The sequence below is a fragment of the Epargyreus clarus genome, unplaced genomic scaffold (genome assembly GCF_041222505.1).
Source record: "Epargyreus clarus isolate Ecla_fem2 unplaced genomic scaffold, WU_Ecla_fem_2.2 ptg000005l, whole genome shotgun sequence".
In the NCBI taxonomy this organism is placed as follows: domain Eukaryota; kingdom Metazoa; phylum Arthropoda; class Insecta; order Lepidoptera; family Hesperiidae; genus Epargyreus; species Epargyreus clarus.
This window is the reverse complement of record NW_027332213.1, coordinates 3,690,268-3,712,511: the sequence shown is the minus strand read 5'-3', so window position 1 is coordinate 3,712,511 and position 22,244 is coordinate 3,690,268. Positions and strand designations below refer to the sequence as shown.

The 22,244-nt window shown below is 34.6% G+C and overlaps 1 protein-coding gene across 2 annotated transcripts in view; it reads left to right on the top strand.

The window, feature by feature from the left end:
• The window catches only part of LOC140757957 (C3 and PZP-like alpha-2-macroglobulin domain-containing protein 8), a 237,607-nt gene that overhangs the window by 141,119 nt on the left and 74,244 nt on the right, over window positions 1-22,244 (top strand). For both annotated transcript variants that reach the window (XM_073093878.1, XM_073093877.1), the window contains 3 exons: window positions 8,370-8,555; window positions 11,213-11,338; window positions 16,480-16,703. In XM_073093878.1, the coding sequence (XP_072949979.1) occupies window positions 8,370-8,555; window positions 11,213-11,338; window positions 16,480-16,703 (536 nt within the window). The remainder of the gene's footprint in view (window positions 1-8,369; window positions 8,556-11,212; window positions 11,339-16,479; window positions 16,704-22,244) is intronic.

The window sequence follows — 22,244 nt, the reverse complement described above, 5'->3', positions numbered from 1 at the left end:
GGTGTGTTAATTACATTGCTGACAGCATTAATTTGCTTAATTGTGTGCAGCAAGGCTAAGCCTAAGCTAGGGAGCACTTAGGCTCGTTCAACCTTTGTTACCATGGCAACGGACTTTAATAAGCCTGTTCCAGAACAATATCTCCAGTGTAATATACTGTGGGTACGTAAATGTATAACAAAGGAGAATTTTAGTTCTTTTGTTCTTCATTATAATTATGCTGTTTAAGTAACTACCTATTATGATTATGTTTTGATATCCATGTATATTATTCTCCAATGCGCGGTTAGTCTAACCTTTGAAACCTTCTAACTTCCACATTCTAATAATATGAGTTTTTGAATAATAAGTACCAATGAGATAATTATTATCACTATCTAAATTTGTCACCAATGTATATCTAACTGAGAATCAAACTTGAAACCTTTTGTGAATCAGGCAGATAACAATCATCAGACATAACGGGTTTCATTTGTCTATAGACTTGGTGGTATTTTTTAGTTCTAGATTAAGTTATAAACGCTTCCTACACTCACCTATCCTAGTGTGAGGCTACACTAGGATTCCTACGTATCGTGAGTGCCATGAAGACACACAAAGACGAATACAAAAACAACGAGACTAAGGGAAGATTTAAATCATTCAGAAATCTTTTTGACCGGGGATCAAACCAGAAACGTTTTGCGCGTCTGATCAATATTATCACCGCTACGTGATACGCGGGTCATCACTCGTTGTTTTCTTCTGGATTCCTTCTGTTCTTAAGTTTAACCGCAGAATTTTCTTTTCTTCTTTTAGTATCCTTGGAAACAAATTTCTCATGGGAGCAAAATTCTTCATCACTATTTTAGTGCCACAAAAATAGTTCCAACAAATGGCAATGAAATAAAAATCTCGCTCCAAGTTCCATCTGTAATCCCATTTTACTGTTCAATTTTCCTACAGTGTTTTAGTCGACAAATTGGAGCGCACAAAGTTGGTTTTGGTCTTATGTCGTTGGAATAGAGGCTTGGGTTTGGAGGTGTCGGGTTGGGAACATTGGAGCCTGCCGTGGTATCCAAGGTAATCAAATCTTGGTACGTTTGTAATTATAATTCTTTTTAGAAATTCTTTGAGCGGGGATTTTGTTTAAACTTTTAAGGTGGTAAATTTTTATGTGTCTTTATGTTTAGAATTCTAAAAGTACGTACGTATTTCGTATACGAGCAGTATAGTGCTCCTGGGTTCGCGCTTTTACTACTAGGTAATGCCGGGTAACTGTTTAGTATACCTACTATACCTCATTTTCTCGGAATTTTCCACAACATAGTTGAAGTTGGGGGACACTTATTTACCAAAACTTTACTTTAGTTTAAATTATTTAACGTTAGGGACACTTATTTACTTACGTATACCTCAGAAACTACAAACTATAATAAAGGCACTTTAAGGAGAACTTTTTTAAAGATGCTTTATGTCTTACATCTATAACGAATTACATTTATGAATTGCCACAAAATATATCTTGTTCCATAAACGCAATAAATAAAAGTAATAAATCTTTCCAATGTTTGCCTACCAAATATCAAAATTTGTCCAATTTTAGTAAGCAATTATTGCCAAATATTTTGTAAGAAAAACATTGGATAGGTATGAACATTCATTATTAATAGCAAGCATATTGCTCGAAGTATTACTCTTGTAAACTAAAATAGAAAATCTCGAATTAGTATCTCTATCTTACCACGCTCTCCAGACAATAAACAAAAACAGCAACGCAACGGTGTTAAAAAGCAGACTCGTAACGTTTTACTTCACACCTTTGCACCTTTGGTAGCTACGTATCCGCTACAACATGAAAATACCGCTACAGCGAGGCTCTAATGAAATCAGAATGCACCCCGGAATACACTGCAATCACTTCCGCCACGCTGATACAATTGAACGTCGCAAGGTAAAGCAATTTTCTCTGCACCATCTTTGTTAATATCGCTCGAGCTTGAATTAATACACGGTTCATTAACGTTTAATGGAATACAGTGGAAATTACAAAGTATATTAAGAAAGTAGGTCATGTTTTACTATAATGTTAGGTACTTAAAAGAAGTTTAATAAATCGGCAGCAATATCGCCGTCGCCTTTGCAGTGTTGTTCTTTAGCGCTGGCCAATTGCGAATTTATACATTTTGGGTAAATGTATCAATTTGGAAACGTTTTAAAAGGTATCTCGGACATATAAGTTTCATTAAGCAAAACCTTTATAACAGTAAAAGTAATAATTACTTACTGATACCTAATAACTTTGAAGTTATCAGAGCAGCATGCCTTTTTTTTTGTTTTCGAGGGGCAAACTTTCAAAAGGTACACGGTGCCGTGGGAGCGACACAGAGTAATGTGGGATTCTGACCGCACTAAAACCCCCCGGTGGCCGTCCTCGGCGCTGCGTAAAGGACTCCGGGATCTTCAGAGGAACGCAATCGGAGTCCTCGTAGCGCGTTGCCCTGTCGGGCTCCGCCCAGGTGAGCATGCCACTCGCCAAACCGTCTGGTGTACACGACGGTATGCTACCACACATACCGCCGTCCTTCCCGGGGACGCAGGCCGGGCGGCTTGAGCTCCCACTCTTGCCACCGCAATCCCGGAACCCCCTTTTAGTCGCCTCTTACGGCAGGCAGGGGATACCGTAGCCCTATTCTGGTCCCGGAACTATAGGGACAAGAGCAGCATGCCTAGCATTCGAACCACAGATTCCCCAACTGAATGAAAGGCTGAATTTCAACTACTAGGATATAACTACATCCCTTCATATGAAGCGCTTATACACTATCTATAGGTAAGTACATCTGCCTAGATGAATCCCAATTACTTAAAAAATGAAGGGAGTCTTTACGACAACAATTTAATAAGAATAAGTTCTTGCTTTATCTTTTCTAAGAACTGTAGCATAAATAATAAATAAAAGTTTAGAATGAAGGGCAATTTGCGTAATGACCGAGCTTATTTCTGGCATCCATTTGAATTGGCTCCAAGAAATTTGTTTGGAGTGAAATGCTACTTTTCATAATCGTTAAATGATTCGAAACGTATAAATCAATATATTTAATGACAGAAATGTTCATAAGTCTTCGAAATTTAGCATAATCTATATATATAAAAGAAAGTCGTGTTAGTTACTCCACTTATAACTCAAGAACGGCTGAACCGATTTAGCTGAAAATTGGTAGGGAGGTAGTTTAGAGCCAGGAGAAGGACATAGGATACTTTTTATCCCGTTCGACCGCGTTTCCTTGAAGTCATTTTATAACTCAAGAACGGTTGAACCGATTTAGCTGAAAATTGGTAAAGAGGTAGATTAGAACCAGGAAACGGACATAGGATACTTTTTATCCCGTTCGACCGCGTTTCCGTGAAGTCATTTTATAACTCAAGAACGGCTGAACCAATTTGACTGAAAATTAATCGAGAGGTAGCTTAGAAACAGGAAAAGGACATAGGATACTTTTTATCCCGTTCGACCGCGTTTACGTGAAGCATTTTATAACTCAACAACGGCTGAACCAATTTGACTGAAAATTGGCGGAGAGGTAGCTTAGAACCAGGAGACGGACATAGGATACTTTTTATCCTGTTCGACCGCGTTTCCGTGAATAAATAAGAGTTGAAAGTTTGTATTAAAGTCCCCCAGTTTTGATGCAAATCTATATGAAAATTGGTATTTGATAGGATTTCGATAGAAAGTAATTAAATATCTATTTTACGATATTTGCAAAATCAACCCTTAAGTTGGTTAAGTAGGGGTTGGAATTTTATGTTAAAATCCGTTAATTTGGAAGCAAAAACTGTAAAAATTTGCATTTGGCTTTAGAAGACACTTCGTTTAGAAATCGGCAGATTTTGAAGCAAAGTCTATGAAAATTGGAATTTAGCTTTTTGATTCAAAATAATAGAACACATTTTTCACCGTTTTTGGAAAATCAACCTTTAGGGTCGTTTAATCGGGTATGGAACTTTAATTTAATATCCGTTAATTTGGAGCACTAAGAAAATTATCATAAGACATAATGAAGCATCTGAGTCACTGTTTGTTTTTTTAGATCAACCCTTAAGACTGTTATAAACCGCCTTTCTATTTACACACCTGTTTCAGCATTTTTAGCTATTCAACAACCCGATTAGAGTACTATAAGTAAATAAACTTTCTTTAAAAAAAACCGTTATTGAAGTTATAGGTACTTCTTTTCGCGTGTTTGTAAAAAAATAACAAAAAATACAACCGACTTCTATGTCACTACAAAGTAAAAAATAATTCGAACGAAATATATTGAGCGCCGACTTCAGAAATATGTACCAAACCAACATTTATTTGAATAATTTTTTACTATGTAGTGACATAGAAGTCGGTTGTATTTTTTGTTAAAATTTTTTTTACCCTTTTTAGTGATGACATAATAACATTTATATTAATACAATATAAAATTGTATAAACGTGATCATGAATTAAGGTACGGTCTGAATTTACATTGATTGGAACCGCCCGCTCGCAGGGCGCTGCCGCGCCCTGCCCGCTTAGTTTTATATTGTCTTATGTGTTCCAACCTAACCTAACTAAATAGTCAATGATTTACAATTTCATTAGAACCTCCTACACCAAATATCTTCAAACACGACTCAATTATTCCCATCGGTTGAGGAGTTACATATTTTGTCTCCGAGCCACATTATCAGACCCTTAAATAGTCAATGATGAACTGACTTTGCAATTTCGTTAGAACTTACACCAAATATCTTCAAACACAACTCAAATATCCCCATCGGTTGAGGAGTTACATATTTTGTCTCCGAGCCACATTATCAGACCCTTAAATAGTCAATGATGAACTGACTTTGTAATTTCATTAGAACCTACAATAAAAAATAACACAATAAAAAAATAATTATTAAAATCGGTTCACTAACGGCGGAGTAATTCGTGTACATACATAAAAAAAAGATACCGGCCGAATTGATAACCACCTCCTTTTTGAAGTCGGTAAAAAAATAACAGAGTGCAGAGAGGTAGAGTGAATTTTATTTAATTGTATTTTTTATTTTCCTGTTCTCCTGTGGCCATTTCCTAATATTTACCAGTAGTTTATGGACATAATACATAAATTACACGAGTGAAACCACGACGTACAGATAGTCACTCATAATTAGGTGGTACGAAGTTCACCGGGTCATCTAGTTATCTTTATATAATATATAAAAGAAGATATGTATATTATATATTTCTTATGTGCGTGTGTATGTCACTGAACTCGTCCTAAACGACTGGACTGATTTTGATGAAATGTGTTATGTGTGTTCAAGTTCAACTTGAGAATGGTTTAGTCCGTGGGAAAAGGTTTTTTAATTAATTTTTAATTCGTAAGTAGTTATAGAATCGGAAACTATGCATTTGATCAAGTGATCTTTAGCTTCTTAGCAAGTGAAAGTTGTTGTCCGAGAGCCCACGAGGGTTTGGAAGTTGGTAAGACCAACTTTCAACAGATGGCACCACTGTCAATGTCCAATGCAGGTATAAGTTTTCCGTTTTATGTATGTCATATTATTTCTTTGAAATACCACCACTAGTACATATATAAATAGGGCTAGCAACTTAGGTATAGATCCTATAGAGACACCACACTTGGAGGACTCCCAGCTATGTTCCGTTGAAAACTCCGAAGTCCTCCACATTCGCTGGTGACTTGGTGTTTCTTTCACAGCACCGTCTTTTGCCACTGTATATGTGTACCTCCCGTCACCATAAAAAGAGTCGAATCCTATTAGATTGATTACGGAATCCCATGGACAATAATGTCTACATATCATCCATAGACTTCATGCTACATTGCTACTTTTCATAAGAAAAATATTTCATTTCACAAGAAAAATATTGCTTACCATTTTAACGGAATGTTTAAGTGACAAACATTAAGTTTTGCACAAATAAATATTTAAATATTCCGGACCAATAACTAAAGTGAAGCTTTAAGATTGTCCTTGGTACCTTTGTCATTGCAGCCAATTTAAATTTAAAATGATATTAGAATTATTTAGATAATAAATCAAATATTCGTATCTTCAGGAGCATTCGTCATTATTCATGGCTAAGCTCTCATGTCATGACTGTCTTCCCTCGGGTTTAGTTTAAAGCGCAGAGCGAAAAGTGCATCTCATGCAATTGATTACCTTTGTGCTATGATACTATATTTTAAAGGTAGAACTTTATGGTTAAACTGTGGTATAATCGGGGTAATTTGAAATTTATTTATTGCAAGAATGTAGTACACAAAGATAGTTACAGCAATAGAAGTTCGTACATTCTACCATTACAATGGTGTGCAATCATGACAAATTGAAAAAAAAAATTAGCAAAATATAAAAATTAAAATTAAAAATAAAGTTAAGTCGTATTAAATTATTACATGTCATTTTTATTCTGTACATTGAAAATATTAATTTATGTTATAAAAGCAGTGTTGCATAGGTAGGTAGGTAGGCAAGGTAGTTGTTTCTTATAGTATATAGCGTTGAAGAATGTTATATATAAGTTTAAAACTAGCTTATCCGAAATATCATGGAGGTTCACTGGGTCTAGGTCTGGGTAAAGTGGCATTTTAGGTTTCGCTAAAATTTGACTTTTTTTAGACACGTTTGAATTGAAAATGAAGAATTAACTTTGTGTAGATTGTTTTTTTTCTAATATACGTTTCTGTTTCTAATGGTTTCCTTTTTTTCAAAATACATATTATGACGGTGAAACAATTAAAACAATTACGTACAATCTTAAAAAAGTGATAAGTCAAATTGTTATGAAAGTAGATTTTAATATTATCTAAGTTATACTTTACACAACAAAACCAACAGCATCAAGCGAACGAAATTTTGTCGTCAAAATCCATTTAAAACGAATTGAAACTCCATTTAAACTGAACTAAAGCTTTGAATCTCCAATACCGACAATAAAAGCACTTGGAGCACCTCCAAATGGGGAAGATGGCGGAGAATACTTCTCCATTCGCCTAACAAGCACTCAAATGAACCGGACGCGATTAAATGGAGCCTTACTTATAAAAAATACAATAAATCCGTAAATCATCATGATTTTAATACAAAAATTAAGTTTAATTATTTATGAACATTACTCGTATATGAATTAAGGTAATAAAATGAGGTATCTACGGAAAATTTAAGATTTCTATTAATATTATCATTATCATATATTCTACTAATATTATCATACTTTGTACGATATTAGAAAATTTCCAGAAAAAAAATATAATGTAGATTTTAATAGGCAATTTAATTTTTATGAAATCTGATTGAGAAATTCTTACACATGATTTTTAAAAGCAAATTGAACTCCATGTGTAAAATTGGAATTTACTCCTAAAATTAGCAATATGATAATATTACAATTTTTAATAATAATTGTTTGGATAAATCGGTCAGACTGGTACAAACTCTGAAAATCAAATGCAGATATAAAACCACTTGGAATCTTTCCAAATGTGGAAGATGTCAACTTCTCGAATCACTTCGCTCGATTGCGCGAACAAGCACTTGAATGAACCGAATACGATTAAAATGTGGAACGATTCTCGCCAGCACTGTGGGAAATGTAAATTATTTAAAAATGTGATAAGTTATGAATCTGGCAACTCTTTTTATGTTCAACATAAGCGACTCAAAAATATTTGGCGGAGAAAAGCATGACAGATGATCAACAACTGCTATTGATACAATGTAGACCTACAGCTTTACATGTCCACGTGAAGCATGGAAGGGTGTATATAATGTCATCAATTGAAGCTAGGCGCGTTTGCAAGACAATTTAATGTTTTAAAATACCGCAATTTTAGTAATAGTAAGCTCAAACTTTTCTTAACAGCAGTTCAATTAATCGATTGTCGATAATATATAATGGCAATGTATACTCCTTATGTCAGTAGAACAAACCAAAATGTTATTTTGAAAATAATTATAATATTTTATTCAGAGTTTAATACTTATATGACCATAATGTACATCAGCCATAAAAACACTTGGAGAGTATCCAAATGTGTAAGATGTCGACTTTTCGAATGTACTTCGCTCGATTGCGCGAACAATAACTCGATTGAACCGAAGGCGATTATAACGCTATGTACCATTAAAATCTCGATATAACGTACCATGCAAGTCTCAATCCTGTTTTTGTTATATTGTCGTCAAGTTTTCCTTTAGTTTTGAAACAATAAGTAAAAGAAGAAGAAGAACCAAATACTTAATGAGAGGTGCCGTTGATTTTTACAAGTGAGGGTGGAATTACCCTCAAATTTGTACTTGGACCGATCTTAGTAATATAAATTATGTCATTGTTCCAGGTTACGGCATAATCCCTCTGAAGATACCGTCGTCTCCAGCCACGCATTGCACCCTTCATACAACGGTTGGCTGCGTTGGCAACGAGGAGTGCACAGCCAAGAGTCACAGCGTTATCAAACTTCTTGGACCAGTCAGGGATGTGATCGTTCGACCGGCTCGCCATCATTACAGACCTGGAGAGACCAGTAAGTTAGATAGTAAACTTTAGGTTAGTTACTGAACCACTAACACGACTTGTTGTTGTAACTGAAATGGCATCGCTCGTTTTGTTCAGGTTCAGGGAACAAGTAGCGTCTCTTCGCAAAGTTATCCTTAGATCACAAACAGTATTAGAGTACAATCACTCTATAATCAATCCCCTATTGGATTATAATACGTCAACCACGTACGCCTCCTATAATTAAACCCGACTTTAAACCAGATAACGATAGCATTATACACTACTCATAGGAATCGGAAATAGGCACGGTGTAGGCACCACCGCAGATAATCTGATAAACACCAGCCTGCCCATAATCATCTTCATGATGAATCAACACTCATAACCAAATCAACCAAACAAAACCCCAAATCTGAGACGACGAGTGCAAACGTCTTATTTTTAATTACACATAGACAGACATATCCGAGCTTATATATTTACGTCACATGATACGTCGCAACTGCTGGCATACGTGTCGCATAAATTGGAATCAAACAGGGCCAACAAGTTCACGAACTTTCCGAGCCAACTCCGACTTATTGGCGGAGTGGGGCCCGGTGTTGCTAATTAATTACAAGCCAACAGCTTATACAACGTCGTGCTGTTTTTTCACACTCTTGTGTAGTAACTGATTGTATGATTATCAAGCCATCTTCTACTTCCATATTAATGTTTGCTCGTGAAATATCACCCGATATTGCTTATTAATTACGGGCCAACAGCTTATACAACGTCGTGATGTTTTTTCACACTCTTAGGTTGTAACTGATTGTATGATTATTAAGCCGTCTGCTACTTCCATATCAATGTATGCTAGTGAAATATCGTCCGGTATGGCAAATTAATTACAGTAGCACTACCATGAGTTGGCATAGAAACGCCACTATAGAAATTGTAAATAGAAAACTATTGTCATTTTGCTAGTGAATAACATAACTACTATCGTTACGGTATTTCTTGACAACGTCTGTCAAATTAATGACTGATGGGACCGAATTTGTATGGCAATAGATCATAATGACATTCGCTAGCGATTTGATTTCGATAGGTTTTTTACGTATCGAGTTACGCCACTACGGATTTTAGTTCTACGAGTAACCACCAGAGGCGCTGTACAATTTTTCATACATTTATTTTACGCAGTCGCTAGCGAGTAATACTTTTGTAAACTCATGGTAGTGCTACAGGCCAACAGCTTATACAACGTCGTGCTGGTTTTCAAACTGTTACTATTGTGTACGACCCGACGTGATTTTACAGCATGTATTAAAACAGCGATAGCCTAGTGGTCCGAGGTCTGAATTAATAGGTACTTAACTTCACATCTTTTGTTTTATTGTCCTATTTGGATTAGACACCCGAGTGTTGCCATACTGAATTACAAAGTAACATCCTTTATGAATGTTTATAAATTGACCTTATATGCAGCGGAATGCAATGATACATCCAAGGGAACATTTATCGAAATTACAAATGAAAAATCCAATAGTCCAACTAGCGTGACACATGCAAAAATTACTCGAATCGACTGTTGCAAACAACCTCGCAAGTTTCGTTTTATTGTCCGAGTTGGGTTCTTGGACAATCGCCCGGGTGTTGCTTAGTGTAATTAATTACGAAGCAACGGCCCCTCGGTCCTAGCGTTGCGGATAAATTGACTTTCAAATGCCCGTGCAGAATTAGTCGTTAGGTTTTATGTGAGGCTTCTTGCATGTGGAATCGTTTGCTAATTTGCTTGGCAAATCATGAGGTTACTTATAAAAATCATAAATTGACCATTAACTGGAGTTAACAGGATCAACGATTGAATGGAACTAATCAATTAATGAAACTTAACTACGAATGGTGTCTTATTTGGATTTTAAATTAGTTCTTTTGTTGCTATGTTCTTATAATCACGGTTTGGTTTTTTGTTTTTACATTGCTATTGCCAACATGAATTACGGTGACCACTTCATCTGAAAACAAAACTTTGGATTGTTTGCGCTGTTTTCGTCATTAAATTTAACACCTCGTCGGTTAATAGATGGTCTGTGTTTACTCTTCGATTCGAGATGGAAGTGAGCTGGAATATTTTAACGAACCCCGTTATATCTGTTGTTATTGAAATGTCTACGTTATTTTACGATTGACCACTTTATCAAGCGTGCACTGTGGTGTTTTAGAGATTTTTATTCATCCTATGATTAATTTGACGCAACATCTCCTACATGGATCCTCACTCCTGCTTATTAAATTATCGAACAGGATTGATCGTAGCAGAACTTGTCATGATTCTACCCTCACATGTATTTATATCAAGTTTATACCAGCATCATAGCACTGATGAGTTTTGATCTCTAGGATACACGTAAGGTAGATTTCATTCCCTACTTAATCCCCCGAATTAGCAACGCGACTCTGACTAACTGCAGATATAACTTCTGTTCTGTTTGGAGTCTATTTTACATGTTTATTGCGGATTAATACAATAATATTAATTGTTTGTTATTTTATTCTAAAAATATTGTGTTCATTATGATGGGTTACGTTTATAACATCTGTGTGTTGTATTTTCCTTATACCTCCATCTAGTACGTCCCATACAATAATAATTATTTTGTTGTCAACATTTTCGATAAATTTGTCTTATTGTTATAGTTACTTTCTGGATACTGGCGCTGGATCATGATCTGCGTTTAGTTCGAGGAGAAATAGCGTACGTGGCCCTCAGCGACCCGGCTGGTACTAAAGTCGCTCTATGGGATCAACTGTCCATGGACGAAGGTAAAATTATCCATTAATTAGTCTATCTTATTATTTTTAAGGATATAATCTAAGTATATGATAATTTTTTTTGTATTACAATTGTTTATTTTGTAATATCTTATACATGAAATAATTATTTCTATAAATCGGCAACACACGATTTAATATTTAATCAAGCATAAACTTTCAAATCATTTCGCAATAATACAGCAACACCATCCTATAATATATTATTTCAAATAATTTGCTTATGCATCGTTTGCTAAGACAGAATTTATATTTCTAAAAAAAACTTATAAATACAATGTAGTGTGATAAATAAAGAAAAATGGGCATTGATATTGAAATCTACATTTGTAAATCATGATTCCTAAGCTTTCCTGGCTGCGTTTTATATATATTTTCCTTGAGAGATACATTTATATTCAAATTCATCATTTGCTGAGGTTAGTTAAGCTTCAAGAAAAGTTGCAAATTGTGACCCAAGTCATCCATAACCATTGAAAGTACTGATTTTCAACCGTAAGCAAATCCCTGTAGGGATTATGTAAACGGTTCGTAAAGGTAACGGTGGGTAAAAGCCTTTCCTTGTCGCAGAATCAAGGTCAGCAGGTATGTGACAGATTCAATATCCGATCACAAGTAGTGATTAATGACAGGTTTATACGGATTCTGTGTCTTATTTTGGTAGACATTGATGCTGGCACTGGTTCAATTGAATTAGTTTAGTGTTTGGTTCAGCATCAGTATAAAGTATTGGATCAGGTGGGGTTGATTACTTTAAAATCTTGTACACACATCTGTGTTCATGAAACATAAGTCGATGTACCTATATATCATTGTATTCCGAACACATGTAATATGATTAGTCTAACTGCAGTGCAGGTTAACTCCAGTATATTATTAATTGAATTTCTACTCCTGTGGCCTAACATGGCTCGTCTTATCTGTTTGTAAGGAAAATAGAGGTGTGGTGGTAGTGGTGGTGCCAGTGAGTCGGACATAATATTGTAAGTTAAAATATACATATGTTGCAAAAAATATGTTTATAAAGTTGCAAAACTCTAATGAAACAGCTAAATTTAATTTAAACTTCATTTTATATTCGCACATGTATACAGAAGACACTTCACAGTAAGGTTGATATTTCATAAAACAATAAAATTTTCCATTCGTTGCATGTATTGTAAGGCAATAATTCTTACGACCAGTTTAGCTTGACCTGTGTGGACCGGTGACTGAGTATACTGTAAAACGAAATCGACAGTTGCCTCACGTCTAGCGATAAGCTAACTTGAAATAAGCGATACATTTAAAATGTGAAGTAAAACAAAATACATTATACTCTTTTTTAAAAAGAAGAGTCACTTCCTACTTCTTATAACAGTATGTTTAGGTAAAAACTTAAAAAAGTTACTTTTGCGTTTATCTTATTCGTATTAATAAAATGCAGCTTCTGTAGAGTGAGAGATTTTTAAAAGATTAATGTATTTTTCATTACACTTAACTATTTTGAAAGTAAAAAAATATTTTCAATAATTTGACTGTAGAGTATGACATTGGGTCGATAAAACATTATATATAAGTTTTTGGTATATACCGTGGAATAAGTAGTACCTACTATCGATTAGTGGCAAGTATAAAAAAAACAGAATCCTAAACTCATTGTCAGTTGTGTGTACGATACGATACGAAAGCACTTTCTCGCATCACTCGCTCACTAAGAAACAAGTCCTCAAAAAGTAGATTTTCGAGCAGCGCAGTGGCAGTTCAAGTAACACTGGTCGTGATTCCAAACAATCTCTCTCTAATTGCGAAGTAACTTTGTTATTGTTGCCGCTTCCTGGCTGCGGAAGTTACTAGCAATATTACGAGTGGAAACGAAATACTTCGCTTTGTTTTCGGCGCCGGTAAAGAAGCTTTTGGGGTATCTTTAAACAAAGTAACTGTTTAAGTCTGTGATATTTTGCGTGATACCGATTCCCAGTAACAGGTTATTTACGTAACTATTTAATGATTATTTATTAAATATTTTCTGGAACCCATAAACCAATAATTGAATACAGGGAACAGAGATTCCGATTATTATTTTACTCAGTTTATCACCTAGCTGGAAATTGAACCGAAAGCTAGGGCTACCCTAATCGTAAATAACATTTTCAAATATATTACAAATTATTACAAAATGTGTAGTAATCTGAGACTGGGAATAGTTTATTGTAACAATAAAAAATATATCGTGGAAAATTCTTTAAAATTAAAACTTAATAAAAATGTCATTACCAAGTCGGTTCCTTTTTTGAGGATAATTTAAATAAATAGTCAAGAACGTCTTCCAGCAAAGTCTTAGCTAGTGAAGCAGCGTTTCTTATAAAAGCCTTTTCATGTCATCTCCACTACCAACCCGTGTCAAATTTTGATAGATTGGATTTGCCTTCTACGCTTCGCTGGCGTATCATCGATAAATGTATGTATGCCTTAAGTGATCTGACGTGGAGTATTAATGACGAACTTTATAACAAAATTGTCGTAAAATTTGTCATTGTACGAGATATTTGTCCTTTGATTCCAGGACAGGATATCTATGCAATGATCTAGATGCTAATATGGGTCTAGTCGGTAATATTCTTTGTGTCCATAATGCATATATTCAGGCAAATCGTAGATATAATTGTTATATTTCCCATCTAAATCCTATCATCGTCATTTTAAACGACCTTTTCATGTAGAAGGTAAATACAGCACTTACTCCATTAACCCTTATAATTCTATATACTCGCTTCTTTCTATAGCATGAAGTCTTCACCTGTAATTTTAATGGCATTTACCTGTTTCCTCTAATTATTTCACGTTCTACTAATATATTTAGCGTACATTATGATGGTGTTCAATAAATAAATACAAATACGCTGTAAAAACAACACCTCCTTAATAAACTTTTTCCCCCCTTGTGACATAGACGGGTTAAATTCAGTGAGGTAACACATCTTCTTTTGACGCAAGGGTCAAAAAAAATCTAATCAAAGAACTATTTATCTGACTACAGTAAAACTATTCTATTACTGTTTCGTACGACATATTGTCTAATCACAGAAATCGCCACCTACCAAAGGATCGTATATAAATAAATAAGAATACTTAAATAAAGGACTGAAAAGGAAAAGTAAATTACAGTAATTAGGAAAGTAAATTGGATTTATTTTTTGTGAGACGGCCGACGTTAAAAATAACAATGACCCGAAGGTTTCGACCGAACGATATTTGTTTATTGCGGACCATTTATCAAAGGGCACTAGGGTTTTGCAAGGTAAGGTTAGTGCCTATCGTTTATCAAGCCATTTTATTAATGTTAGGAACCTGGTCATAACGCCGTAAAATAGAAATAATTTATATTTTACTGGCTCATAATTTGAGTTATTTGAAATTTGAATTGTTTTAATAAAACAAAAGTGATATTCAACAACTTGGCTGCAAACACTTTAATTTTCTCCCGCTGGGGATGAGTCTTTCTCTACAACAGGTGAGGCCTGACGCCTACTTCACCATGCTACTTTAATAAAGATTGAATGCCTACCCAAGCACACTACAGCAGATGTTCTAACGTACGTTCCTTCATCGCTTAGTATACGTACGTCTTAAGTTTGCGGTTGTATAATATTAAAACCTGCTTAAGTTAAGTTAGTTAAGTGAGTTAACTTATTACTTTTTATATCATGGAACACTCATATTGCTTTACCATTTGTCAGCAAAAATAAAAATCAAACATTTGATTACGTCTATTTCTGTTTCTTACCTGATCACAGTACAATCACTGCTACACTTCAGCCCTAATAGGGTTTGGCAGCATTGCGAATCATTTGTCAAAGGGCGCCCGTCATCCTGGCGAGACGAGAAATTCTTTTACGAAGGCAAAGGGATCAAGCTACGAAGCTTGACACACGTTAGGTTTTCCTCAAAATGTGTTAACATATAAAACCTTTTTCAGAAACGGCCTGCCATAGATTTATGTTAATGCATGACTGTAGGGTAAAAGTATTGTCAATACATTTTTTGGGTTACGGCATACTAAAGTAAACTGCAACTGTTATGATCTCATCTATATTCTTTACTACCTTATTACAAAGACTTTTGTTACGGTTATCATACAAAAATAGAAGATTTATTTGCTTAGCTAATATTAAGTTAAGCAGAAAAGAAGACGTACAATCTATCTGCTAAGTAATCACTGCTACTTGGGAACATCTTTCAACTCCAATTATTATGTCCAGGAGAGAAAAATCCTTAATAAGCAAATATATATTTTCCGAGAATTAAAATGAAGCCTTTTGTAAGTACATCATTCTTGCAAATGACTTCATACAAAACCTTGTCTGTGAACATATTACTTGATGAGACTGAAAGAAATTACTCAGTTCTACTGGAATTATTTAAGAAGAGTTCTACCACATTTACGATTTCCAAATTGTATTGCGGTAACGCGATACAAGTACTAAGAACACCATTCTCCTTGTGTTACGTCACGTCTCGTGACTCGAGGATTTGATTAATTACACCCGCAGACCCTCTTTAAAGTCACATGTCATAAGTGACAGCAAAAACTTGGAAGTGAGATCACGTTTCCTTGCCTTTCTGTGAAATTTTGCCCAGTTTCACTTTGGTATTAACGAGTTTGTCTATATCTTTTAGATTTAACCGTAAACAAACCACAACACTGTAGGTATAAAGGCCTAATCTAATTGCTGATTGAAGCGTGAATTTATGGAAATAATCAATTAATATGATAATTTTGATTGACACCTTAATTAAAATTATGGTTGTATTTAGGTAAGCAACTACCGTTCAAATCCAGATTACTGTGGACAAATAAAGCAAAGAATGAATGAAGTATAGAGTAGACATATTTAAAAGTAGTCATAAAGAATAGTGCAGAAAAATTGGCTAGGTATCCTAAGATGTAGTCAGCACCTGAAAAATAATACTATTAAATAAAATGAAGAGATAAATTAATAAGAAAACTAATAATTGAATTCTGTATTTATCGCTTTATCAATGATAAGTAAATGATGTTTGTGATATACTCGTAGTGATTTTAAACATTATATTTCGTTATTATGATGCAAAACTCAGCTGCGTTGTTTATATAAAAATATCCTCAACAGGAGTCCGCAAGCTCAGTACGATCCTCGCTAATGGCGCCAGGTCAGGCACGTGGCGTATAGAAGCCCGATGTGGTGGCAGCTCAGCTCGCGTGGACCTCACCGTTGGTACTGGAGTTGGAAGCACCGCATCAGCTGCACCAGCTGCAGAACAGCACTACGTGGAGCTACGGTTCGCTGACAGCATGAGGCGACGCTACAAGCCAGGATTGCCTTTCGTTGGGCGGGTAAGATTTTTTTTTGATTTTTTTTTAGAAAACTGCAGAAAAAAACTGAATTGGTAAATGACTACGCAGTCGCGATCATTCCCCTGGTAAGCTATGGATAAAAGAGATCACTGTTGCCTATGGAAATCTGAAAAATATCAAATAAGATCTAAGTTGTAAAACCTAATGTAGGTTGGCTGTTGGCTCTTTAAGACAAAGTTGTATGTCTCGTGTAATTCTTTCCATTACCCTTCAAACTACAACATAAGTTAGTTACACCTCTTAAAGCTGAAATATCGTAGTATCGTAGATATGACGATTATGTTATTGGAACCGATCCACGAGGTGTTCTACCAACATTAAAACATTTAATGTAATTCGTACAGATAAATGAAGATGTCACGGAGATTGAATAAAAAACTGTAGACTTATTCTACACTTTTATTTCATCCAGCGTACCCTTCGAAGCACTTAAAGACCTTCCATAGTGCTCGAGTGATTTCAGTCTGCGAGCGACCGCCCCCAACTTTTTCCAACAAGTTTTTATACGAAGCTTTCGAGATACCTTTACCGAAGGGAAATAAGTCGCCGGTGGAACAGAAAGTTTTTCTTGTAAATTGTTACCATTTGGGCCATCGAAATTCAGTCGTGGCTTTTATCTGAGATGATTGAGATTCATATCATTATTATTTAATGAGTTACATTTATTTGTATCAGTAAAGTTCATTATAGAATCTTACGTATTTCATGTCCAATGAATTTGACGACATATATACTTACATTTACCCAAAGCAAAGGTCTAATAATGTTGCTATCTTTTTAAATGGTTTATTAGCGAAGATTAACAAATGTGAGATATTCTGAATTCAGTATTAGACTTAGTCTCATATTTGTGATTTACCTCAATTAGGACTCATAAACATTAGACATGATATGAGCTACATGTTCTTTTACTGCTTTTATTACATGATTATAACATATTAATTCTATCATTATATCCATCTTTATTTTTAAGGGTATCACGCATATCCTAAAAGTGACTAAGCCCAGATATATCTTTAAGTTTTAATGTATATCCACCAGGCGATTCCTAAATGTTGATGAATGGATAAAATTATAGTGCACCCGCAATCCTATAAATAGTTTAGTTAGTGAGCTAGACCAAAATTATAGGGAAGTAACTCGCCCCGACATTAATCTGTATTCCGCCCATACATCCACGCTATCCTTTCCTACGTCTTGGCAACAGCACAATATAATAAATTACGAAGGATCTTCAACCACAGAATCCATACTAAGTAGAAATGGTCCGCTCAATTTTGTTTGTTTACTTACATGATCATATTTTGGCATCTATACTTTGACAGCATCAAGTAGATTATAGTTAAGCGAACTATGATGTAAAACTTCGTACGTTAAAAGCTGACATAAATAATATGAATGATATATTTCAATAGAGATACTTATATAAGACGGATAAACTATATCATATATACCAGTTAAAAACTTTCTACATTCGTGTTTTACACTCACAGCCCCACACTAGGATTCCCTGCGTCGTGGATGCCATGGACACACACAGAGGCATATACACAAACACCCAGACACAGAAACAGAAACCTAAATTCATCATTTAGATTTCTGTCTGGCCGGGGATCGAACCAGGGACCCGCTGCGCGTCAGACCGGTCGGTCGTCATTATTAACCAATATGGCGGTACCTCAAGATGACGGAGTGATTATTTATGGATCCTCAGAATATATAATACCTTTAAACGAGCAATTCTTGTATATATATCAACGATCTCGGAAACGGCTCCAACAATTTTCTTGAAATTTTGTATTCAGGGGCTTTCGGGGGCGATAAATGGATCTAGCTAGGTTTTATTTTCAGAAAATGTCGTTTTAACCGTGTTTTTACTGAGTAAAAATCTCCTACAATATAATTAGAATGCGAAGCTAAATTTTGCCACCATTTACGAAGTTAAAATAGCTCGCTCGGGAAATCGGGCGCCTTAAAACGCAGGAAACCCGGGTTCAAATCTCGGTCCGATTGTTTTCTTTTATTTATTCTCGTTTTTCGAGTTCCTTCTTAAGTGAGAAATATAATTGCACTCGTGACTTTTCATTTCAAATAATCGGTATTTTTGTTTTATTATTACAACACCGAGCAAAGCTCGGTCATCCAGGTACTGAGTATCGAACGAATAGATTTTCTGAAAAGTAAAATGACATGACTAGAAAGCTTCTTTTAAAAAAAAATCAATATAACTTTTTTGATATTGACGTAACCGGGAAAAGAGAGGAGATAGATAAAAAGGAAGAAATAAATGACGGTTTTGATAGAACATCTCAAAACGAAAGAACAAAAATCATAGAAAAGATATACGGGCCATTTCTATGTAAGATGTATTCTGTGATAGACGAAGAGCTCTCATATCAATGCGATCCCATTCTTTCTTTGTTCTCATTACTCTATGTTCAGAATTAGCGCTATTCGGATACTTTTGCTAGTGATGGACCCTTTGATTGATCGCTCTTTAGATAATAGTAAAGTATAATGCCCCTCGTATTTAGGACGGTTTTGTCCTTAAGGACTAATTGATATGTAAGAAATGAATCTCGTAATAATTGGCTCTCGAAGATAGAATTTTTTTTTCTAGAGACAAATAAATAATAACTTAATAAATGATATATTGCATACTTAAGCTATGTATATAAAGATATAATGCAAAATCTTGTCAGCTATATTGACAAGATTTTAAGAATATTATTAATATATAATATGTCTTTCTGTGTGCGGTATGGTTCTTTCATATGCATTGCATTGGCATAGGATTTAAATAGTTTAAACTTTAAACCAATGCAAAAACGTAATTACGAGAAAAATTTAGACTCATTACTGTCCCACTGCTTCAAATGAGTCTCCTCTTATAAATTAAGATTTAGCAACGTATTCTGAAAATAAACATAATAAATTACATGGTTCTATCTAAGTAGAGAAACTAACCTTTGAATATAAACAGTAACCTAATCTACCATAAAACTGTAGTATTGCTTTATAGTGAAGATACTGATCTGAGTACTTAAGTACTTATAGTTAGGCACCCAAATCAATTTTCTATTAATATAGGGTCAGACTCAAAATCCACAACTTTCATAACTAAAACTACAAGCTAAATTTCCATATTGTAGACGATAAATTAACTTTTAATGCCCTACCCTCATACACCATTTTCTATTGATATCGTTAAATTGGAGCTGTATTTCATATGAAAACCTGCCAAGGCTTGGAATTAAGCCAGGTCTAGTTGACTAGACGTCATGGGTTAATTAAGCTGAAAGCTATATACTTACACAATGTGGTAAGCGATATACTTAAAAAAAATCTTCTTAAATAATCACAAACATCGTTATCATTTCAAGTCAAATAAATTAAGTATACATAGGTTCGGTAAAATTAAATTGATTATTTTTTCTATAACTACCTGACCCGGCAAACGTTGTGTTGCCATATAAATAAAAAATGTTAAGGGTGAACAACCCTTGTCACTTAGGGGTATGAAAAATAAGTACTAGCCGATTCTCAGACTTACTGAATATGCATATAAAATTTGATGAAAATCGGTCAAGCCGATTCGGAGGAGTACGGTAACTAACATTGTGACACGAGAATTTTATATATAAGACATATGTTTAATTTTGTAACTATAACCGTTTTTGAACCATTGATATCTATAATAATAAGATTAGGTTTCTTCTGAGTCTGAGGTTATGTTAACTTCTTTTTAGTGCCAGAGCATAAACGAAACGGAGGTCTTAGTGTAGATGTATGAAGCCGCAGGCAATATTTATTTACTTTCACATTTAAAAAGTTTTCCTGCATATTCCAAAAATCAAGTTTAATGAATTCAAGAAGTTTATCGTCGATAACTGAACACTTACCTTAGACAAGAAGCAATATCGTTTTCATTTTACAGCTTACGAACCCTCTGATTTAACGTAGAATCCTTATGGACAATTTGGCAGAATATGAAGATGCCTCGTTTAATGTTTATATTCAGCAAACTTCATAGTGTGTTTTCACTAAAATTAAAACCACAACTGCCTAGTACAACGCCATCTATTATTGCACAAAACAAAAATTGTATTTTGTAATTTGTTTTAATTTGCATAAATACATTTTATTCTAGAGATCCTAGAATAATATTTCGGAGCAATATTTATACTGTCGCTATGTATTGCACACCACCGTAGAGAATCATAATGAGGGTTTAAAAGTCTGATCACCGTAGCAGCTGAATTGCATTTTAATGGCCTATGTGACCTTGAACCTATTTCAAATTGAAGAATAATGTCTACTAAAAACGATTTCCAATTTGCTTAAAATTTAATCGATATTCATAAAATTAAGAAATTATTTATGTACATTCACCAAAGCACAGTATAAGTATCTGTCTTATACTGTCACTAAAGTAAGAAATTCATAAAAGAAATAAATTGTTTATGTTTCACAAAATATTTCACGTCAATCATTCTCTTAATGAGTCGTGCACTATTAGAAAACTTTTGGGACTTGAAAATTTTCAACGACTATAATAAGTGTTATTTTGCTTCAAGCATCTCTTTCATCCATTAAAGAATTTGAAGGGGCTTGAATATCAAGAAACTACTTAATGTTTCAAACTAATTAGCTTAGTTCGAGCAACAACACTTGAAAGTCATAGAAAAGACTTTAAGAATATGTTTCATAACAAGCGAACAGCGGGCAAAGAGTTTATTAGTATACAATTTAAGTTACAAGCTAATAAAATCCTGCCTGAGATTAGCCACATCATCGTCACCAATCCTGCCGTGCACGGGTCTCCTCTCAGAATTCGAAGGAATAATCCATAGTCCGCCGCGCTGGCCAAGTGCGAATTGATAGACTTCATATACCTTTGAAAACTTTTTTTTAAGATTTCTCAGGTGTCCTCGCGATATTTTCCTTCACCGTTTTAAGCAAGAGATAATTAATTTCTAATATGCACATAACTTTGAAAAATCAGAGGAGGGATTTGAACCTCGGACCTCTCGATCAAGAGGCCGAGTTTCTTAACCACTAGGCTATCACTGTTTTATATGCTGCTGAGATTAGCCACAAACAAGCAGATTAGTTGATACTTCGAAGGAATTGGTTGAAACACCTCGTGAAAGCATCTCCTTATCTTGTCACGCTCTTCAAACCAGTAACAGTGGCGCTCATACTTCTGTTTTGGGGTAGATATACTTATGGTGGTGTTGTCACAAAGGAATTTACTACCTGTACAATATTTTTTGAATAAAATTTATTATTTTTTCTACACATACACAGTAGAAGAAGAAAAGTCTTTTATCGTTACTCTTTCTTGGTTGAACAAGAAAAGTAATAAGGTGCGTTTGACCTTTAAATAGTTGAATTAAATCGTTACTGCTTAATTATGCTAAACATTAGCGCTTTAATTAGACTTGTTATTTTGAACTTGAAATATAAAGCTAAATATTTCGTAGACAAATATTATTTTGTACAATTATAATAATTATA